The sequence below is a fragment of the Atractosteus spatula genome, chromosome 1 (assembly GCF_055471065.1).
Source record: "Atractosteus spatula isolate fAtrSpa1 chromosome 1, fAtrSpa1.hap1, whole genome shotgun sequence".
NCBI lineage: Eukaryota > Metazoa > Chordata > Actinopteri > Semionotiformes > Lepisosteidae > Atractosteus > Atractosteus spatula.
Window position 1 is genome coordinate 1,991,207 of NC_142706.1, and position 24,579 is coordinate 2,015,785.

The 24,579-nt window shown below is 39.2% G+C and overlaps 1 protein-coding gene across 1 annotated transcript; it reads left to right on the top strand.

Moving 5' to 3' along the window:
- The first annotated feature begins 470 nt into the window (after positions 1-470).
- Positions 471-21,906, top strand: LOC148840384 (uncharacterized). Its single transcript, XM_088926500.1, has 3 exons — positions 471-633; positions 21,370-21,733; positions 21,768-21,906. The coding sequence occupies exons 1-3, from the start codon at positions 471-473 to the stop codon at positions 21,904-21,906; spliced, it is 666 nt and encodes a 221-aa protein (XP_088782626.1).
- The last annotated feature ends 2,673 nt before the right edge of the window (positions 21,907-24,579 follow it).

Consider the following 24,579-nt stretch of genomic DNA (forward strand, 5'->3'; position numbering starts at 1 on the left):
GATTGCTAAATATGGTACTGTATAAACTACAAGATGCTGACTTCACGAGAGAACACAAAGAAAAAAGCTTGATGCCAGGCGGACTGTGGCCTGACTTGAGCCTTCTCCTTGTACACGTCCATCTCCACTGATGTAACTTTTTTTTTTCTGAGGATGATGAAGCTGAACTAATGCATTGAGCATGGCTGTGACTGAGACCATCCATTGTGTGCATTTGTCCCTGTTTCTGTATAGTCCCTTCACCATTACCGGTTGTACTACGAACAAAGCCCCTAAGCATGAAATTCTCTCAAGCCCTCTGTCCTCGAAGGGGACAATTTAGAGTCTCCAACCACGCCTAAATTACATATCCTTGGGATGTGGGACGAAACCAGAGCACCTGGCGAAATCCGACGCAGACTTAGGCTGAACAGGCAGACTCAACACAGACAGGTGCCACAATCTGTAGCACCAGTGAAAACGCAAGAAAAATGAGTACTGCCTCATTATATGAATCTTCCCATTCTCCCCATGGGAAGGAAGGACTTCTGTTACTGAAGAATCTCAGGCAGGGGAAGACACAGTGGTCAGACGTTCAGGTTCTAGCTAAGGATGACAACAACAGCGTCATTTCAAGGGACAAGGCTGGCTCAGGTAAACATGAGATGTGGAGGTGTTGTAGGTATTTTAAAAGCATTGTGACGCAATGTCATCATGTCCTTTGGTTGTGTTTGAAAGTGATGAGAGCGTCACCCTGTATTCACCATTTAAGGAAGAAGTAACAACATGCCAGCCAATAGAATAAGATTAACAATAAAAATGAGATTAATTGATTTTTGTCTCCCTTTAAACAGCTGGGGTATTTTACTGACCCTATCTGAGAGGAGTCGCTTTCTCAAAGGGTGCTGCAACACCTGGTTTTGAATCCACAGCCTTCCACTTAGACATCCAGAGTATACACTACAGCCTAAGTACTGGTCTGCTGTACCTAATACAAGCATTACCTTACCTGAGATGAGTAAGAAGGCATCAATATTCATGTGGTCTTGTGTGAAACTGATCACCTGGACAACTGCTCCAATACTGGAAAAAGACTAAAATTCTTGTGGTTCTCTGAGACTAGAACTTTATATCCATGTACCGGAATGACATCAGGTTCATGTAAACATTGCTGTAAAAACGCTTTAAGAAATTCAAAATAACCAAACCATTCTTAATGCAAGGAAGAGAGAAAATCCTCCAGGTGTATCATTACAAAATGTGCTTCAAGCACAAACAGAAAGCTAAAGCACTATTTTTACAAAGGGTTTTTTGTGCATGACTGAAGCTACAGAATTTGTAGGATTAATCATAGCTAGTTCAATTTTAAAGTGGACAAAATACTATTGCAGAAACACGTGTATTCAGGCTTCTACAAAATGTTATACTAATACCTTATGGCCGAACCTGGGTGATTTACCAGTCTGCTGATAATAAGATACCTAAATCAACAGGATCATCTATTTGTGTCAAATATAGCTATACCTACAGTAGGTGTGAAATGCGTGTCAGGGAGGTGAGAGTAAAATATCCTCTCATTCATTTATATACACCTACAGTATATGGCTTATTTGGAATAATTTATGTTCTTTTCCAGCTAAATGACACTCCTTTGTGTTTGAGCATCTCTTGCCGAGACAAAGTCATTTTTGAAAGTGTTTTGTACGCCCCTTGTAGCATCAGTAGCACTGTGTTACTGTGAACATTGATCTCAGCCCAGTTCTCTTCTGAAAAGAGCTCAAACTCTCAAGCTTTGTGAAAGCTTGGGTTGGCCATCAACATGCATGAAGCTGTGTTCATCATAATGTTCGGATCATTGGCAGGACAGGGTTCCTAGACAGAGATGGAAAAAAATTATCTTCGTAGTTTTCGTAACTGTTCATTCAAGGCAAGGTCCCAGTTGCTTACCACCATATTCTGAGGTTGTAAATATTTTTGTTCTACACATACAGTGAAGTCTTGCAACATTGAAACTGTTAAATCTACTTACAGATCCTAGAATTTTGACTCTCACCAGCTTCTGCCCATCTCTCAATCAAAGCTAAGCTTGAGACTGACACAGCTTTTTCTGTTATCATGCATATCTAATCCAAAATTTGGCTTCAAAGTCGAAGCCTTAGCTGACTGAAGAGCACATAGTTACAGTCAATTCCTAGTTAATTCAGAGCTGTGACAGAACGGAATTTAAAGGCCACCTGGCTGAGGATATGACAGCCACTGCTATAAGGGTGACATAAGTGTAGCGGACCCGGTTGCAGCGCAGTGATGTCACCGCCCTCCCTGTGCATAACGGGGAACTCAGCTTCCCGGGCTAAGGGAGGTCTCCTTTAGCTCAGCCGGCTGGTTCTCTGATGCCTGATGCCGGAGACCCAGGTTCGTGCCCAGGTAGTGGGGGACTAACCCGCAGCGCGGAGCAGCGAGGGCATGGGCACGAGCCCTCGCTAAACCACAACCGTCACATAAGGTTGAGGCTGTACACCCAACTCAATTGCAAGGAATGAACCAGGGAGGCAGCTGCAAGGGTGTAGTTGGGGTGTGAGAATATATCCGCTCATAGGGTGAGATATTCATGTTTAAGACAGGACACGTGAAAGATTAAAATTTGACCTCCTCCCAAACGACTGTTTATAAATTAATGATAATTTCTTGCCCTTAACTTGGCTAGGTTTGTCCATATCTCTTAAAATGCTCTCTCCCAGTTATTCATTAGTTGTTTTACCCCATTTACCTGCACACCATGTGTGGAAAGTTCCAAGAGCCTCACGGGCTCCCAGAGATTTTAAATACTTTCATCATAGAACTATGTCCAAAAAACAAGAAAATGCATGAAGTAGGATGTCTGAAAATGAACATATTGATGTTTATTTTGAAAATCCAGCAAGAAAGTCCAGCAAGACTATTTTAGTCTGTTGCTTTCAGGGGTGCCAGCCAGCTAACATTAATTAATTGATTGATTATAAATTGTAATTGAGAAGCATCATTTGTGTTTTAAGCTATTGAAAGATACTGTAAATATCAAGAATGAGTTACACAGTTAATGAAAGGAAGTAAAGAGCTGAGGCCTTAGTCCCAGGGTCTGTTTTCTGTGCTGTAAGTGAGCACCCTAAGACTCAGGTGCAATACCAGATGTTAAATTTTATTTCCCTTTCAGTTTTAGCTCTGTCTCTTCTCCAAAATGTTTTTTTAGTGACTGCCAAAAAAGAAAAAAAATGGCAGTTGTGTTATTGTTTTACGTCAAAACTAATAGATGCAATAATTTGCAGAAAAGTATGAAAAGTTTGACAGAAAGAAAAGGCTGATTTCCATGCAATTCATGTTTGGCAACATGTACTGTAGTAGGTTTTTATTCGCTATATTATTCTGACTGTAGAAATCAACCACTATCCAAAGCAACAGTGCAATATAGCCTCTCAGTACTGGGGCTCTGGCTTCAATCCCAGACCTGGCACGTGTGGAGTATCTTAGTATGTTCTCCCCCTATTTGCATAACTTTCCTCCAGGTGCTGCAGTTTCCTCCCACAGTCCAAAAACATACTCTTGGGTTAATTGGCTTCTGGGAAAAATCTTAAAATTTAGCTCTTCTCCTGCAAAACATCTGTCCCTCTTTTTCATATTATTTGTCAGCAATATGTAGAATTTTTATTTCAAAGACACATGCTGGTTTAACAAATATTTACAGAGTTTAGTGCCACAAAGTAAACACGTGCTGAAAATACTAAAAACACGATGAATAATATTATTGTTACAGAAGAACTATGCATTCAGCTGGCCTTAATCTTCCAATTAAAATATGGAATTCAAAGTCTTAATTCTGGAGCCAATTAATCTGGTCACAACTGTTATTTTTTAAGTATTTTAACTCTGAAAATCAAATGTGCCAATATGAGAACTCTACAGTATGTGCTACTGCTAATTATTTGTGTGTAGACATCTGACAGGCCACTCTGAGCACCCTGATTATTCCAGTCCTGAATCCTCATGAAGCCACAGCTTCAGAACTCTTGGTGATGTTCATGTCAGGACTTTGCAAGGACCACAGTGTCTGTGTGGGTTCCATCAGCCTCTTATGTTTTCGTCACACTATCTCAGCTCGCTCACATACTGATGAATCCCTACCGATGAGACATGTTCCTGAGGGAATGACATAGTGAATTAGAAAGATTTTTATATTTGTTTTAAAGGAAGTGATCAAAACCATGCACTGTCAATCTCAGTAAGCAAGGTATACAGTTAGCAGGAACATTGATTTGGTTTATGTAATTCTGAAACACAAACAATATTGCTGTTTTCTGTTCTCATAGCCATTCATGACAATTATAAAACCACCGAGCTGTCAGGAAGAATCATACAAAGTCACATTAATTGTTTCTCTTTTTACCTGGTGAATAGCAAATAATATCGAAGTATTTAATAGATTTAAACACCTTTAAAACAATTGCTGTTTGCAACACCAGAGTCCAAAAATACAAAAAGCATCCCCCAGTATAATCCTCAAATCAACACTACAAGTCTCAATATTTATTTATAATGTAGGTATGCAATATCGTTAAATAAAGAAAACAGCCTTACCAGAGCACAATGCCTACAGTACCAGTATCTACAAAACAAATCCAAGTTACATAATGGTAAGTCCCAGGAAAACAGGATATATAATTTGCTGAAATAAGATATTTCTGTAAAATATTCTGTAAAAAAAATCTTCCTCCTTCTCATTCACATTACAATTGACTTTTCCCTACATGCTTCATGTCCAGGGAGTGTAATGAGGCTATTTAAAGGTTGCACAGAACTGTCTAAGACATTTTTTAAACAATGTCCACACATATTATATATGTATAACAAACTACCAGAAAAGACATTACCAAGCTTTACATAAAACGTCTTTTTTATTTGCTGGCTCAGCTCTGATGACAGGGTAGTAAAGCAGGCCCACACTTAGATAAAAATACTTATTAATTCATAAAGCCACCATACAGTAGTTAAACTATGACATACATGTGCAATCTTTGCGTTTTAGAGTCCTAATTACTATGGACCTAGAATATCTTATGGATCTAAATACACAGCAAAATACCTCAAACAGGCCAAAAAGAGAACACCTGCATCATTCCAAAAATGGATATTACCCAATAGTATATCACCCTCTACAAAACACAGATGCCCACAGGTAAGTGGGAACCAGTTTATCTGTATTCTAACTAAAAAAACAGAGAAGGTTTTTAGCCCGAGGATACTCCAGTATACAGAAGGGAATTGCCTAAAATAAGACAGCTAGGTCTCTCGTAGCAATGCTCAGGCTACCCAGCCAGAATCTGCTTCCACGACGGATTTGAGCAAAGATCTATCCCACAGTTCAAGCCCTGGAGGAAGAGGAGGGGAATGAAACTCAAATGACCTCCCTTTGGCCTCCCCTCAGTCAAAACAATATTCCTGTCTGCACAGCATCTGCATAAATCTCAATGACTGCTGTAGGATTGCCAGGTTTTAGCCCCAGTTAATTTCACTTTCGTTGGATTTTTGTACCAAGCAAGAAAAACCTCGGAAAGTTTTGTACTCAGCACGTACATCTGGCAAGGTTTCTTTCCCCCAAAGACATCAGCACACGCTTTGTCAAAGATTGTGAAATAATAAAAGCTTAAGTTTTTGATTGGACCTACAAATGCATTTTCTGAATCCCTCAAGGGTCCCCCCAAGATGTTTTAATTCTTTCCCTGAGCTCGAGTAGGCCACAGTAAAAGCAATTAAATGGAAACAATAAAAGAGTTTTCTTTATGGGCCCCTCAAATCTCATTTCCGCTTATCTTGTTTTTTAAAGGGTTTGGAACATTTTTTATGTGCTGCATTGAACTTTTAAAAAGTATATTATCAGTTTTCTAAATTATCTTCAGAGGTTTAACGTGGTTCTGTGTAGGTTCCCCGGTCCTTCTTTCCCAAAGAGATTGCATTTATACGTTTAACTTCTTTGTGTAGAAACTAAACGCTTTTGCAAATATTTCTTGTCTTACCCACCTCAAAAATGTGCAATTAAAATAATTCTGCTGTAAATGTGTACCCGTTAAACAGAATTTTCCCAGAACATTAACATGCAATACTTTCACTGATGTTCAAGAACATATCATTTTTTGTACTTATAGGATCATACAGTAATAATTCTAAACTCCCGATAGTTTGTGAGGATAAACAACAGCTACGATATTATATTCCTACCATGAAATCAAGGAAATCAATGTGTTTCTGTTTACTTGTCAGTAAACCTTCACCTTTGCAGAGGCATGCATTTCCAATCACTATGCCTTTCTGCCTGAGGGTTTGAATTTTTAACAGGGCTTTATGGAACAGGTGGGCATCTGGTCCAAAATAACAATGAAGGAATGGGATCTGGTCTCTGAGGACAGTTCTTCTGAAGACGTACAGCCCTAGCATATAAAATGTTGTAAGCTAATACAGTACCTAGTTTAACAATTAAAGGACTCATGTAAATAAGGTTGTTGAGCAAAGACCTTAAAAAAAGTTTGTTTGTTTGTTTGTTTTTTAATTGTGATGAAATATATATACATTTTTTACATTTTACCTGCAGACGTCTAACAGTTTGTAAAGTAGTATCCTGAACAGTTACATATCATCCATTGCTTGGAAACCTGAAGATACAGTAGCACGGAGACATACGTATGCTTCCTGGTGTTGTTTTAGCAGAAATATACTTCATATGAGTAGAAAAGAGAAATTCTAGGGCATTGTTTCTTGGGAATGTTGTTTCTGAGCAATAGTAAATACATGCATCTCTTCAGCAATATTCATAAAAGAATGTCCTGTTCAAATTAAGACTCTAAACATTCTGTCCCATTATGACAGTCCTGCATCCGTCAGAAAACTAGTTTATTTTAATATGCAGTATAAACCTATTTTCTTCTCAGATTCCTCAGTATAATTTCTTTTTGCACTGCTTCTGCAAATTTTTTAGTAGACTCCAATATGGCAACTCCCACCTCCATGCAGCAGAGCAGGAGCCTATCCTGGCGAGCAATGGGAGCAGGGCAGGCTACACCCAGGCAGGGACACCAGCCCATCACAGAGCAGACACGCACAGACACAAACGCACACTCACGCCCAGAAGCCAGTTAACTTATCAGTGTGTCTTTGGGCTGTGGGAGGAAACCACTGTCGCACTCCAGGTCTGTCTGGAATTGAACCTGGGAACCCTGTGCTGCCCACAGCTTTACCACTTATACCCAGGCACTATTTCAGCAGCAATACACAGGGCTTGGATTTTCAACCCCTCCTGTATTTTTGGAAATCTCCTCCCCATCAGAAACCAGAAACTAATCTGAGATTTTAAAAGTGCTTTATGTGCTCAGTCATAAATGGATTTGTTTTTGCATATACAGTACCCCTTGTTCTAATTTTTGTAAAGGCATTCTAGAGCTTGCAGAGCTGTGCCGATTACGATTTAAGAATACGATTTTTTTAATTAAATTTGACAAACATACTAGGGGGATGTGTTGAACAGAAGTCTCAGCACCTGATAGATTCCTTAAACTCCATTATTTATCTTTAATTGTACTGTTTCCAGCACAGCTGTGTAACATCCATAAAATAACAAAACTCACATTGCTGGGCCTGTCGTTTCACTTCAAGAACAAAAGAAATGTGAAAAAAAGTTAATTTGTCAAGGTTGTGCCAGACTATCCATAAATTTGGATATTGTAATTATATGGTTTGAATCTCGCGGGTGGTGCTATGACTTTTAAACCCCTTATTGACCTGGAAAAACTGTTAATGGTGTAAAGTTGTTTAAAATGCATTTTTGAAGAAGTTTGGAAAATCAAGCACAGGACATATACAGTAGGGACGTGACCCTCTGCCAGCACGCCCCACCGGGAAGAATGGAGATGGATGAAAAGATACATTGCTGGAGATTTTGTTTTTCCTTTTGTTTAAAGTTCTGTTTGACAAAGTGGTCACAGTAGGTTCAAAAAGACAGAGTCCAGATTTATTGCTTGAACTGCCACCTTCTTCTGTGGGGAAAAAGATTATGTGCTTCTGCCTGATATGTCACTGCCATAAACAGAGACTAGCAGAAAAGTGCAAAGTCCAGGAGCCCAAGGGATAAAGATAACTGAAAATAAATTATATGAAACAATAAGTAAAATAGAAGGGAAGCAAGGACAGCAATGCCCTAAGCACATCTAAGGCTTAACACAATATCCTGGAAAGTGCTGTGACAGTACTGTAGCAATTTATGGCTGATCCAGGCAGAAGAGAATGGCCTTTTCCAGGCCCCCAAGTGAAAGCACAGGGTAATCTAATCTGCTGAGGTATCACAGCAAACCTCTTAAGCATTTTAAGTTTCGCTAACTGCTCCTGTTGTTCTGAGATCCCAATGACAAACATTACATAAAACTGAGCAACATTGCTTAAAACAATTAAATCACCCTGCAGAACGCTTTGCATGTACTTTAGGATGCTGCAATCCGATCGATCTCACACTCTTGAATGAGAGGTTTGTAAGGAAGGTGAAAAGATAAAGAAAGAACAACTCCAAATTTTAAATTCACCTTTTTTTAAGAACAGAGGGTGGGTTACCAGGTCCAGACAGGCTTAATTCCATCCAGGCAAGTCAAGGTCGGAGATTTCGAACTCTTAACCCCCGACCTTCCATACAGTCCTTTCTAATCAAATAGTAGTCTTTCAATGCTGAAGTAAACAGAAGTCCAAGCTATACTAAATGTAAGAGAGCAAAAATCCCTGACTGAATCTTCATTAGAGTGTCGCAGTTAGTGCTGCTGTACACGAAGGTAGAAACACAACAGGCCATTAGCTTGTCATGATGCTCAGGCACACACTTCCTCAACCATCCAGAACCAACGCAGGGAATATCTAATGCTGGATCTCTGTCATTATCAGCATTATAATGTGTGCTTTACATTCTTTATATACTCATGAATCCATGTCTATGACAATGGTTTGTGTGCAAATAAAGCTACTGGAAGATCTTTAGTCTAAGCCTCATCTTCTCATAGGCCTTGCTAAATGTGTTGATATTCAATATACAGTACTAATATACCATCATCAGCATACTGCAGTTCAAGGATTAAAGCCAGGGTAGTTTAGTTTTGGACCGGAGACTTTTGAAAATTAAATAATTTTATGTCTACTCTGTTAGTCAGCTGCACTCCCGAAGGGAGCCTGTCTGTTCTCAAATGGAGCATGACACTCAGAAATATTGAAGATGGAGCTGGGATGATGACACTAGCTTGTCTGACTCCTGTCCAGATTTCAAAGGGCTCTGTAATGGATCCATTGATGATGTGGATTAGCGTACTGATATCATCTTAAAGCAGCTGAAGGTTGCTGACAAATTATGGAGGACATCCAAGTTAAAAATGATTTTAGCCCTTCCTATCACGGGTCTCGATCACACAAGAATTCTGAGAGAAGTTATTCAGCAAGAGGAACGAAACAGCTCAGGAGAAAAATATTAATGATCTTGCACACAATGGACAGCAGAAAGAGATTCCTCTATAATATTCCCTTACTGTCTCCTTTTTTTCGAAGATTGTCACAGACTTGTCATCCTTGAGATCATGAGGGATTGCCTTTTCACTCCAGGCCTGTATGATGAAGATTGTTGAGGTTTGGCACCAGCTCCAGTCCACTGCTCTTAAGAGTTTCAGCAAGATGTTCATTACCTGCTATGGGATGGCTGTCATCTCTTCCTTAAGTGTTAATAAATTAGTCATAATGCCTTCATGTTTAAAAGACAAACCACCTTGCTGCAGCTTTGGATCTGCATATAGACCTCTGTGAAATGTGCGACATTGCTGGGCAGTTGGACATTGAATTTGCCTACTGTGTGACATTTAAATGTAATCAGGCCAAGTGAAGGCTGAAGGCTGCTTGTAGCTTTGTCCAGCTGTAAAAATCACTTACAAATTATTGTTCTTTGGAGCTGAGGTTATGAAAGAATATTGGTATCTCTTGCTGGAACACTTTCTCATGAATTTTTCTTTCTTCTGTGAAATAGGTCCCTTCCAATAGTGAGTATTGCATCACAGCACACAGACAGAACTTAATGTGCAGAAGAGAAGAGAAAAGGCCAATGCTTTAGATCAGTCAGGGTTCTGGGCTGTCAGAGAGCTGGTCCCGCTTCGTAGTTATGTTAGAAAAGCTCCTCTAACTTCAGAATGAAGCCAGGATAAAATAGCCTGAAACCTGGCAGCAGCAAGAGTCGTCACAGAAAATCTGTACGAATTGGAGGGACTGTTTTGTTCCAAATGAAAGCGGTCTATTTGGGTAAAGAGTAAATGTTTGGAGTGATAAAAAGGACAGCGCGCTGGAACAGCTATAAAAATTTAAGCAGTGTAAGCAGTGTATCCAACGTTGCTAAATTTTGTGACTGATCAGCGAAATTTGGATAAGGCCCCCATGCGAAACCCGGATTCACGCACTCTAGCAGGGGATTAAACTTTGACTGAAGGGGATCTGTGGGGGAAGGAGTAACTGGGATTCGCAAATGTCTAAAACCATTTAACGAAGCCTTGAGGGTAAGTGCAGAAAGTTGATAGCTTGCTGAACTGATGGGGAAGAGTTACCTGCTTTGTATGTTGAGCTCGAAGGATCTGAAACTCAGGGAGGATCTTTTCTAAACAGGCCCTGATGACTAATGCAGTCTCTAAAAGAGGCAGTTTAACACAGAGTTTAAAAAAGAGACAAAGCCTCTTCCCACAGAGCATATAAACTAGGCCAGCTGTAGATAAGACAGCTGAGCTGTCAGGCTTTATCCACACTTTTTACATCTATGTTAGACTCAGAATAACTTAATTTTCCATACGGGTTATTTAATTTGTGTTGCCGGATACATTAAAAACACATCCTTCAAACATCAACATACAGTACATTGCAAACACACCTCTCACACATGTAGCATAAAACAAATCACAGAATATTAAAAAGACCAAGATCAACAAAAGATATCCAGTGTGATATGTCAAATTGGAGTAATGATGTCATGACTCAATTTGTATGAGTCACGCTACCCATGACATATCTTTAACAAGAATCAAATAATATCATGCTTTATCGGGGGCTTCTAATCAGTGGCAGGTTGCTTGTGATAACCCAGAAACAGTCTAATGCTTGGAATCGGAGAGATTCCTCTTTTTGTGACTAAAATCCAATTATCAGTGGTTGATTCTGGAAACAGTTTGTTCATTAAAGATGAAGGTGTGCACAGGAACTTCTGTTTTGCTGCAGTTGTAATAATTCCACCTTCTCTATTTATTTTAAAATATACAGCATACTGTATACCAGCTGCCTTCCCCTAAAACCACTACTGATTAAAATGCACACCCATGTTGTTTTCTTCGAAAATACTATACAGTCATGGTACTGAGTGGAAAAATATAATAAGATTTAATGTGGTCATTTTAAAAGTTATTGGTTTGTTAATAAAAATTGGATCATTCTAAGACAAAATACGCTGCACAATTTAATTTTTGTTTTTTGCTGTTGGGCCCTGGGTCTTTCCATTGTGCTGACTGATATATCTGAAAGCATACAGTGTTTGCTAAATAAGGCACTTCAGACTCAAGGGTTTATTTTTCAGAACACAGAGGCAAGTAATGAGCAGCAGAACAAATGTTTAAAATCAAGTGCCTAAGGCAGGTTACAGTAATTCAGGAATTCAGTCCATTCTCTTGCTTTACAAACTGCTATTTCAAGAGCAGAACATACCCCTTTGGGGTCTTGTAAATTTTTGTTTACCTTCGTTTTTCTTAACCCACATACTAACAATAGGCTGTTCTATAAACACAATGACTTCAGACATAACAGGCTTCATGGCTCTGGGGCACATTGGCTTGAATTTCATTTAAGAACAATAATAATAATACCACACCGTGCTCTGTAGATGTAAAGCACTTTATGGAAAAGGAAGCAAAAGGTATAAGCTATGTGAATTTTCACAGGTGCTTCTCTTTGAGAAGATAACTTTTAATTTACAACAAATACATTTCCAACATTTAAATATTAAATATGCAAATTTAACTTTCAGTCCAACTTTCTTTCTACAGATTGTAGCTACTGTATAAATATATGTATGATTTAGCCATATATCAGTTGAACAACTCCGAGATTTACTCTTTACTATATTTGTCAAACTTAATGGTTCACCGTAGACCTTAGTTCTGTATGAAATCTGCCTGACACTCTTTGTCGAGGGTGTGTCTCCTGGGCTGGACTGACAGTTGGGAAAAGTCACTTTCGAATGCATGATCATCCTTACACAAATAAAACGTGCTGTTCTTAACACATACAATACAGTTTCTTTGCATGCTAAAATTCAGCTCATTACCTTTCTTCATCACAGATTTAATTATCAATTAATATGAATGAACGAATATGAGATTTGTTAAGGTACCATGCTGTGCAGGGAACATTTTTCAAAGCAAAACCTCGCCTCCAGGTGCTGTAAATTCCAAATTTTTGTTTTATAATTTGTATGATGTTACAGGTTTTTAAACATAGAACAATTACAATCCACACTTGAGCGATACAGTTTGCCTTTACATCCTATTATTTTCACTATACTGTATATATGGTATATACTGTACAGTGATTAAAATGTCTCTGTATTTAATTATAGTTTCTTTATAGAGAAAGAAAAGTGAGCTAAAAAACTTGGATAAAGAGAGTTGTAGCTACAGAGACAGCTTCCTTGATGCTGTGTAAATGTAAAAGTAGTGCACAATTGTTTTTTGTGTGTTTAAAAACACAAATGTTTTTAAACACAGTTGCCTAGTTGCGTCTTCATAGAGCCCACTGGAGTTTTGGGTGTCTTTCCCAAACGAGGAACAGCAGCCCCCCAGTTGTTGCTGGGCTGGGTCACTGGGGGGCTGCGACATCATTGAGAACCTTTGCTTCGTTGGGGATGGAGGACGACTCCATGTGAAAAAGTTACGTTCCCCGCGTGGACGCCCTGACTGCAGAACCGCCACGCACTTGTGTTATTGCCAGATGCTCCTGCGATTTGCGATTTACTTCTGCGACTCCCTGGGAATGAGTAATGCATGTGGCGTGAGTGAACTGGACAATCTTGGTGCCTGTGTCATGAATGATCTTTCCGGGACTCCAGGACTGTACAAGCCACCCTTGCCAGCAGGGGGTGAACTAGCCTGGTCTAGCTTGTGCCACATGGCCGCTCGGTTAATGATGGGCGTTTCTGTTGCGGCAGTTCTGTGCGCTATCCACACGGTCTCTACTTTCCTGTGGAACGCAGACAAAGCTATAATACTGCTACTCGGTTTTGAGTAACTGCTGCTAATGGTGATTTGGCTTTTACTCATCATGCAATTCTGTGCGTTTTCAGACTTTTTTTTTAAAAGGTCGTTTTTAAAAGCTTATATCTGCCAGCTTTCTAGTTTTATGGTTTTGTAAATAAGTGTTATTATTGTAACGCAACGGGGGCTCAGGCGGGCGCCCTTGCCGCATCAGGTCGGCCCCACACCGTCCGGGGCTCGTACCCGGGACTTCCGCGTCTCTCTGCAGCGACCCAGCACCGTGAGCTAAAGAGAGATTGGGGACGGCGATTTAAGCGGGGGAGAGTGTAACGCTTACGGCCGTCAGGTACTGTGTAAGAGCCGGCGTACCAGAGCAGGTGACGTCACCGCCCTTCCCTATGATAGCAGGACTACAGCTACTGGGCTGGAAAGAGATCTCTCTTTAGCTCACGGTGCTGGGTCGCTGCAGAGAGACGCGGAAGTCCCGGGTTCGAGCCTCAGTCGGGATGGGGCCGACCAGATGCGGCAAGGGCGCCCGCCGGAGCCCCCGTTGCGTTACATTGGTGTCAGAAGTGGGGTGGGATAGCCCTTCGCCGGGGACGGCGATTTAAGCGGGGGAGAGTGTAACGCTTACGGCCATCAGGTACTGTGTAAGAGCCGGCGTACCAGAGCAGGTGACGTCACCGCCCTTCCCTATGATAGCAGGACTACAGCTACTGGGCTGGATAGAGATCTCTCTTTAGCTCACGGGGCTGGGTCGCTGCAGAGAGACGCGGAAGTCCCGGGTTCGAGCCTCAGTCGGGATGGGGCCGACCAGATGCGGCAAGGGCGCCCGCTGGAGCCCCCGTTGCGTTACATTATTAAAGAAAAGCACTAAACCATTACCCTCAGTATTGTTTTCATCATCATCATCATCATCACATATGCTATATGTTCTACAGGTACATCTATTGGTACAGTATATGCATGCTTTATATTCCATACAAGGTTACTGTATAAAAAATATTTTCTCATGGTTTCAAAAATCCTTGCTATATCAAACAAACACAATCATCTCCAAACATGTAAATGTTATCAATACACGTAAAACATGCCATTTTCTCCTTAAAAAGCATCACAACAGATGATTTCAGGATCTTAATTTCTTGTGGTCTAGTCAGACATTTAAAGAGACGTATTTTATATTTCCATACCAGGATATTTTGTTATATTTTTATCTTTTATATTCCCATACTTGAACAAACACATGCACCTAACATTAAAAAAATCAAAAGAGACACTTCTGCACTCTGTGTGCCCTTTACAAATCTCGCTGTATCAATGACAACATGACTTTCACCAGATCAGTCGATCCTCTTTCATAGAGTATGAACGGTGTCTTACAGGGCTCAAAGTGTCTTAATTACAGGGTACAAGAAGCCGCACCTTCATCAGTTCACACGAGCTGTGGCCCTGTAGGTTTTAAAGTCACCTGGGCAGCCGTGGGTCAGGACTGCAGCTTTAAGGAGACGGGGAAGCATGTGATCTGGAAACGGTAATCTCAGAAAAAGGAGGAGGAAAACATATAAAAACATGCAACAGTTTGAGCAAATCGCTTTGTTTATTTCTAATGATTATTTATTAGAGTTAATGGCAGCTTCATAAACAATACATCTCTAGATACAACTAAAATTAATTCCTGGCCAGATTAAATTATCTTGCGAAGGCAAAGAGTTAGAAAGATGTTTACGCTTTACAATGAAAAATCACCCAAACACACTGGTATTTAGGCACAATGATCTGCAGGTGTGATAAGAACTATTCCCACAATGATATTTAGATAAATGAGTGTACCAGTTTCTGAGGATGGCTTCATTAAGAATTCCAAAGACTGAACAACTAAACATCTAGCAAAGATACAGGCCTTCACTTATAAATGTAGCAGAAACAATTCTTCCGGTCAATATATAATATTTTAGTTGCTTTCTGAATAATACATTTTATTTGGCTACTGCAGCAGAAGCCTAAAATCTGAATTGATGTATTACAGAGAATATGCTGAGCAGGAACATCATCAGTGTATTGACGGACCTATGTCTGCATAAGGGCAGCGCTGTGACACAGTGATGAGTATTGGTCCAGGACCTGGGGTGCTGTCTGTGTGGAGTTTGCATGGTTTGCAACAGAGCAATTGATGGGGAGGCTCAAGATGACGGTCGGGGGAGGAATGTCTGGTCTCCACAGAACTCCACTTGCAGTAAATGATGGCCATGAATGTGTGGTGCTACATTGTTGCATGCAAGTTCCAGAGCCTCACTGGCTGTCCTTCCTACAGACTCTACTTGATCTGCAACATTCCAACTGGACACTACATCATTTTGGCTACAGGGAAGGTTATACCTCCTTCATTTCCCTAATACCTAAAACATTTTTATAGAGAAACTCGTTAAATATTGTATGATGATCTAAAATAGAATGCAAAATTTTTAGCCTAGAGTGCCAGCTGTTATGAAACACCACAATCTGTTTCTGCTGTGGTGCAACATTCCTCATGCTGTAATAAGATACAGTGTGATTGCAGGTTTAGTTTTTATGTAACAATTTGATTTAGGAACAAAACAGTGCCTAAACAGTAAAGGGTTAAATGGTATCTCAATAAATTTCTCAATGTTAAAAGAAGGTAAAATTGCATGTTTTTTCATTGTCTTGGTTGGAAAGAATGTAATGCTTATGCAAAAAAATGAGAAAGGGGTATTTAATGAAAAAGAAATGCTTGCTATAATTGCGTAATGTTCACACTTTATACTTTCTTGTAATGAGCACCCATTATTTTTTGTCTGAGTCATCTGAGCTGCCATCCGTCAGACACTCTGCATTATAAAGATCCGTTTCCCATTAACTCTACTCCTGTTGTGTGATTATAGGACTGGCTGTCATTTCTGTAATCCTATTTCAAAGGTTCCTTTCGGGAAAATCAAATGACATGTTTTCAAAATGTTAGCAGTTTTAGCCTATCATATTAAAATGTTTAAAAGCTCTGCTACCTCCTCTCCCCTACACCCGCCTCCCCCACCAGAAACAACACCATATTTTATTCAGATTTTTTTTTTATGGAATGTGCCACTATTGTCATTTTTAAATTCCTCCCTCCCTCTCAAGCAGACACAGCTGAGTTATTCCACATTGTTCACACTGCACTTCCCACGGTGCCTACAGGACACTCTCTGACAGCGCTCAGCCCAGCCCAGAGGCCACATCTATCACCTGACCTGGTGGAACTGCAACGGCAAATAACATACTAGAGGTACAGACAACAGGGCTCAGGCCTCTGCTCTGGACGGGCATGTGCAGAATGACAGAACTGACAGAAGGTCAGTTCTATCTACAGTACATGTCACAGTCATCCCGTTATGGATTTTTAAAGATGCTAGAAAAATGAGTCATTATGAAGCATCACTACTTGACAAAACTGGACAGTGTTTTACTATAATGAAATCATATTTTTCAATGCATGCAGATTAGAACTTAGAATTCAGAGAAAACCACTTCTGGTGATCGCACTTTAATACCTCTATGTAGACAGAATAAAGCTCTATGGTCAAATTTAAACTGAAGCTCAAAAGCAGAGCTAAGCTCGGTTACCGCTCACACAGGGTCAAGAACAAGACTGCGATCAAGAACAAGGCTGGTCTGTATTCTTGTATATTTTAGACATAAAATGTCATTAGATTTTCCTGAAAGTCTTTATAAAAGATGAATACTATCTGCTTAAATACATGACACAAAGATACAAAATATAATTGAATACTTTAATTAAATGATCCAACAGCAAATATCCTCAGGAGAATAAATATGTGAAGGCTTAGATTCAGTAACTGATCTTCATTCTGAGAATTACAACACTTCCAGATTCAATTCAATGGGTGACTCAAAAAAATAGCAAAAAAAAAACTTGTAGTAATTTTGAAGTACTGCACCATTAGAATCTTGTAAGAGCTTTATTAGAGAACTGTGTTTTTTATCTTGCGAGGAAATTGCAAGTGAAAATGAACATACATACTGCAGCAAGACTGTTGTGAATAGCCGCTGAAAAAAACTGCCTTTGATGTGATTGTTACTCCATATTAGAAGCACAGGCAGTTGTAGAGTTGAATTTTCACTGCTTTTTAAATTAGGTGTGCAAGTATTGGAAGCTTATAGTAATTGAGATTATATTGTAGCACTACAATATGTAATAATTGGATCTTCTTCTCCACATTTTTGAAAATGTGCATTTGAACTGAAACTGGGCAGCCCAGAAATGTCACAGTAGACAGGCACTCTACAACATTTAAGCAACTAAAACTGTGAACAAATTAAGGTTCTAAGATGGTGGCCTGACAAATATATTTGAAAACCAGTTCAAAATCTCCTTCTTTTGATCAGCTGCTCTGGTTAGCTTGAAACATTTGACATTTCATCACAGCATGATCTGCCTCATGAAGACACCTCACTGAATGTAGTGATACTGTATACAACAGATCCATATGAGGTCTTCACATGTCCCATAACATCTAGCTCCTCTTCTACAAAAGCTGTTTGGCTAATTAGCTCCAAACATGATAGGTACCGCTCTAGTAACAAAGCAATTACAATACAGTGAAATTGTGTACCTGCATTTGCCAGAACAGCTCCCTGGTTGTGTTGGTAATGCAAATAGCTTCTCTAATTCAGCCAATTAATTCCAAACATGGCACTACCCTACAGACAAGATGGTTAAAACAGGGCCTCTGCTTATGTTAACCACAAATTTCTTCCCTCAAGTTCAAGCTGCCATTGCTGTAGGAACTGCTACACTGACTGATCTCGAACTTGGCAGGATTCAGAAAATGTTGAAATCCGCTTTTGGACTTGGACCTCACATGTTACAATGGCCATCCACAACTGGTCATCACCTGCCTGGAGATGTGCCAGCTGCTACTTTTCCAACAGGGTTTGGCCAATACGCACAGTACGTTCCAGACGGACATAAGAAAGCTAACAACAGGAGGAGGCCATTAGACCTGTCTGGAGTGTTTGGTTGATAGGAGTTCATTCTTATGAGGATCTCATCCTGTCCTGAAGGATTCTTCCTGCTTGACACTGTTAGAATAAATGAGCAATATCTTGTCTTAGAAGCTGAGTTTTGATTATTGTAATTCCACACTGATATTTTGCATCACACTGTACTTTAATTGTGATATTTTGGAGGTTTTCCCCTGGGTGAGTGAAATGTTATGTGCCATTTTCTCAATCCAGTATATTGCTGTGGCCCAACATAAAAGAGATGACTTTGCTGGTCCTCAAATTCTTTTTGTGTAATTTGTCATCTTTGACCAAAATCCATTTAGGTTTGTTTTTCCTGTGTGCAGTGTAAGAGATAATACTTCAGAACATTCCTTTGTCTTCTTCTGATCAGTGGTATAGTTTTTGCAATTCCCATTATCCAAAATTGAATAAGTTGTGAACATTTACAGTATTTTACCCTGGTGAAAAATATAATAAATGCACTGTTAAGGGAAAATAGAGATAAGAGATGCGTGACATACCTTACTTCTATTGTAGCAGGCTAGTAGTTTTAAAAATTCTCTGCAAACTCATTAGAAAGAATTAAATGACTAATTATACTGTTTATTCCCCATATACTGTATATTTTTATATTTTAAACAAGGAATTCAATTTGAAATCCCTGGGGACGAGCACCACTGATGAATTATTTTGAAAACAACAGATGGGAGAGAAATAATGACGGACTCACCTTCACATTGAAGTGCTAGATTCTGGTCACATTACTGACTTCCTGTAACCTTAGTTATGCTCCCATGAATCTACAGCTACAACAGAAACTGATTCCCAGGTTGGATTCTGCGTGAGCCTCCTGACTGCCTTATTTCCTATAGCCTTTATTGTTCTTGTTGTTCTGTGATGCAGCATCATTTCACAACAAAATGTAAATATATTTTTCTCAAAGTAACTCAATACAAGAATGTCCCGTCAAGGACTATGGCCATTGGAAAAATATATAACACAAAAAACAGTATTACTACATTTCATCACGTGATTTTGTCTGCTTTGTGTACACGTACTTATAAATATGATATAATGTGTTACTTTTATACTATAGGTAATAATCACTGAATATACTGTACTACATGACAAAACACAAGAATTGTTAAGGTAATGTTAGAATGTATTTTTTTTTGCTGTAAATTGCTTTCATTGTTTCATTTATATATTATGATAATATATTATTAGATATTTAATTTTCTTTTATTGTGGTCATTCCAAAGGTTTGGGTGTGCAACTTATTTAAAAAACATGCTTTTGCAATTGTAAGGAAACAGGATTTCATGTTACCATGACACAGAAAAACAAAGGATATTTTTGTTACTGAAAACACATTTAACAATTCTTCACTGTCTATACGAGACTAATTTATTAGGATTGATAAAACATCAGCTCTTCTAAGAATGAGAAGAAACTACTTCAGATGTTAGATGTGTTTTTGATTGAATCAATGCAGTGCAATGTATTCTGTTAGCTGAGTCTGTTTTAATTTTGACAGTAATTTAAACAAGGTGTCTGAGCTCTCCAAATAAAGTGTAGTGGACACAAAACATTCAATTTACATCTGAATACTCTGCATGATGAAGCTCAAAAAACATAAAATGAATATAACTATTGCAAGAAAAAAACAAATGCATTGGAATTAAGATATAATTTGAAAAAAGAAAAGAATTTCAATCTGCAATTTTGCTACTGTAACATTTCTTTCCTCTCTCATTTTGAAAATTTTGCCATTTCAGAGGTCGGGCTTTTAAAGTTGAAACTTGTTATGTTTTGTCCAATAATAAAATGACACACTCTTTCCTCCACTGCTTTTATTTCTACAGATTTCTACTGTACGAGATATTTCTTTTGCATTTATGTTTGCAAAATTTGTAACTAAACACAATCTCAAACAATTTAAATTGAAACAATCAGTAGAGAAACAGAAACATGGCCTAAGATTAATAAAAGATGAAGAGAAAGCTACTGCATTAAAAAAAAGCTGTAGGTTGAAAGCTGGATTCCATTGTGTTCTGAAGTTCGGAAAAGGCATTTATTTTGAAATTTGTTTTTGCCTTTGGTTCTCCTGACATGTTTATTTTATTTCTTTTAAAGCTGATTCCCCAATGATAAGTTGATTTGCCTCTTCAATCAGACTCAGTGCCCTTAGCCAATGATGTTATTATGCCATTACTTAGGTTACTGTTATTAGGCTATTATTTATGTAACTGTATACTGCAGTGCTGACAGAGAAGTTTTAACCCTTTTCGGCATTTAATTGTTTGTGTTAAAAACAACAAAAACTCTTAACAAAGAAACAAAGATCTTCTAAGATAAATATATCCTAGAATAATCAAATTAAATAAAATAGCAGTGGTGCTAAAAATGTAGAAAAAATGTTTTTTTTTTACTTTGTGCATCTGATAAAACTAACTAATTTGCAATACCCTATAATTCAAGCAATGCACTGAGAACAACCACAAAGAAATATAGATATGAAGTAAATATATTTCTTGCTGCATGCTTTGCCCAGTTAAAAAAAGAAAAAAGGTACAATTTCCTTTAATGTACAGTGCCTTCAGAAAGTATTCAGACCCCTCCACTTTCTCCACACTTTGTTGTGTTGTAGACGTATTTCAAAGAGATTGAACTGATTCTTTTTTGCCATCAGTTGATACACAATACCCCATAATGACGAAGTGAAAACACATTCTTAGGAATTTTTACAAATTTATTAAAAATAAAAAACTGAAATCTCTCATTTACATTAGTATTAAGACACTTTACTATGACACTCCAAATCGAGCTCAGATGCATGCTATTTCTTTTGATCATCTTTGAGATGTCTCCAGAACTTGAACTTGTAGTCCACCTGTGGCGAATTCACTTGATTGGACATGATTTAGAAAGGCACACACCTGTCTTTATAAGGCCCCACAGCTCACAGTGCATGGCAGAGTACAAACCAAGCCATGAAGCCTAAAGAACTCTCCCTAGACCTCCGACATAGGATTGTGTCAATCCATAGATCTGGAAAAGGGTATAAAAAAAATTGCCAACACATTGAAGGTTCCCAGGAGCACAGTGGCCTCCATCACTGTCAAATGGAAGACGTTTGGGACCACCAAGACTCTTCCTAGAGCTGGCCGTCTGGCCAAATGGGGTATTCGGGCAAGAAGGGTCAGGGAGGTGACCAAAAACCCAATGGCCACTCTAACAGAGCTTCAGAGTTCCTGTTTAAAGATGGGAGAACCTGCTGGAAGGACAATCCTCTCTGCAGCACTCCATCAGTCAGGTCTCTGTGGCAGAGCGGCTAGATGGAAGCCACTCCTGAGTAAAAGGCATATGACAGCCTGCCTGGAGTTTGCCAAACGGCACATAAACGACTCTGGGTGCATGAAGAAAAAGATTCTCGGGTCTGATGAGACAAAAATTGAAACCATATCTGGTGAAAACCAGATACCGCTCATCACCTGGCAAATACCATCCCTACGGTGAAGCACGGTGGTGGCAGCACCATGCTGTGGGGATGGTTCTCAGCGGCAGGGACTGGGAAACTGGCTAGGATTGAGGGAAAGGTGAACGGAGACAAATACAGAGAGGTCCTTGAAGAAAACCTGCTCCACAGCGCACACAACCTTGGACTAGGGCAAAGATTCACCTTTCAGCATGACAACGATCCGAAGCACACAGCCAAGACAATGCTGGAGTGGCTTCGGAACAAGTTTCTGAATGTCCTTGAGTGGCCCAGTTAAAGCCCGGACCTGAAATCCCATAGAAACTCTGTGGACAGACCTGAAGATTGCAGTTCACCGACACCCCCCATCTAATCTGACAGAGTTTGAGAGGATCTGCAGGGAAGAATGAGAGAAACTGCCCAAATCCAGGTGTGCACAGCTGGTAGAAGCGTACCCAAGAAGACTAGCAGTTGTAATCGCTGCTAAAGGTAGCCCTACAAAGTACTGAATAAAGGGTCTTAATACTTATGTAAATGGGAGATTTCAGTTTTTTATTTTTAATAAATTAGCAAAACTTCCTAAAAATGTGTTTTCACTTTGTCATTATGGAGTATTGTGTGTCGATTGATGGCAAAAAAGAATCAATTCAATCCCTTTTGAAATAAGTCTACAACACAAAAAGTGTGGAAAAAGTAGAGGGGTCTGAATACTTTCTGAAGGCACTGTAATGCAAGTAAATGACTCTTCTAGCTTCAGACATCTGTCCATATGATCTGTATCGTCTCCCACACATAACATGGGTCCTCCAGCTCACTCCTACCCCAATACAAAGGCTTAGCTAAGTCTGACTAGAAATTGTTTCTTTCTCTATTTTTCTATACCCTAAACTCCAGCCCTTACAGAACCTCCACTGGGATAAGTGACCTTCTGATAATGGAAGGAAAAATTGGTTTTAATTTACTCTGGCAGTACATTGCCTTCTCAATGAAAGCAAATCATGTTTTCTGATGTTTTCTCTTCTTAGAGGGCAGTTTTCATCAGAAATAAAAACAGCTATTTGCACAGGAACAGCTCAGCAAAAAGCTCAAATTCTGTGAAATCAAAACACTTAGCAAACACAGAAAGATTGTGTCAATTCTGTCATTTTCAAAGCAAGGCTTTGGTGGACTAAAATTCATAAAACAAGACATGATTTTCATACAGACTAAAATATTTCCTAGTCATTATTATTCAATGTATTCTTTTCCAGAATTACACAAGTTCCAGACCTAGTATGATGACCAAACCAATAGGGCCTGCTTCGCTGAATGGCAGTTCTGTATCAACCTTGAAGATTTACTGAGGGAAGCCAATTACATCTGCTGTCCCATTTGCATTTCATCCTTGATGTGTTAGTATAAACCGAACAGAGTACTGATGAGAAGTCAGATAGAACGTATTCTCAACAGAAAGAAATAGTTGCTATTGAGTGTGGGATGTGAGAGGAGAGGAGCATCCTCAACAGTTGCAGGGCTACAGTATATTACAGTCTTGAAAATCTATGTAAAGTCATTATGACATGCTGCTATATGGTAAGTTATAGCTGTTAACAGTGTATTACTAGGAGAGCGAGCCAGCAGGGTTCAGCAATGGTATTTAGCAGTTATGAGGAACTGCTCCTTAACTCTTGACATATATGTGAACAAACATAGTGGATTCATCTGCAGTCAGCCTGGATGCTAGAATTGGACGCCTGTGAATAATGACTTCATCCTTGCTTGTTTTATCATATAAATAATATTATTTCTAGTATTATCTCTTTGATTGCCTTGCTACAAGATTTCATAGCTTTTGCTCAAGACTCTGTGACCTTGAAATCATTGCAGAATCTGATGATGTTGAAAAAAAATGTCCATTATGTTTACTCTTATTTAGACTCTTATTGTGCTGTCCTTCGGAAATTCCTAATACCTTGTTCAGCACAAACGTTAAGCATCGGACCTCTAATCTTTTAAGATCTATTATTCTCCACCACCGTTCTCAGACAAATTTATTAAATCTGAGACATAACAGTGTCTTAATTTTGATTTAAGCAAGTAAATTGTTTTTTTCTTGTTGCTTATAATGAATTTTTTTTTTAAAAGACGTGATGGGTGATGATGGCAATGCTGTTGTTGACCCTTTTTAATAACACCCGCATGCAAGTGTATTGCAAGCTAATCATCTGTGATCTGCAGCAGAAGTGTTAACTTGTTTGGCTCTTCGAAGCTGGTTGCTCTTACAGTCCTCTTTTCTAGCTTTCTTCAGGGAAGGGCACCGCCATGGCAGTTAGTGCTGCTGTCTCACCACCCTGGAGTCCTGGGTCCAGTTCCAGAGCAGGATGTGTACAGTAAGAGACACCAACTCACCTTGCCAGTGAGTCCATGGAAGGAGAGAAGTAAAGAACTAAGCTAAAGAACTTCATCCAAAGGATGCCTACATAACCATGTGGGGAATAATAATAATAATAAACTTTATTTTATATAGTGCCTTTAAAGGTGGCTTCTCAAAGCGCTTTACAGGATGACAACAACAATAGATAAGAAGAATACACAAGACAAAACACAATGACAATACACAGAGGAGACCGTGGATGCTGGTACTAAAAAAAGCAGAGGGGTGAAGAATGGAACCACTTAAGTAAAGGCTTTTCTGAAGAAGAGGGAAGATGCAACACAGATTCTCCAATCCGGAATGGAACCCGAGCTCAAAGGTCAAAGAGCTATGAGTCAGCAGCACTGACCTCCAAGCACCTGTGCCAG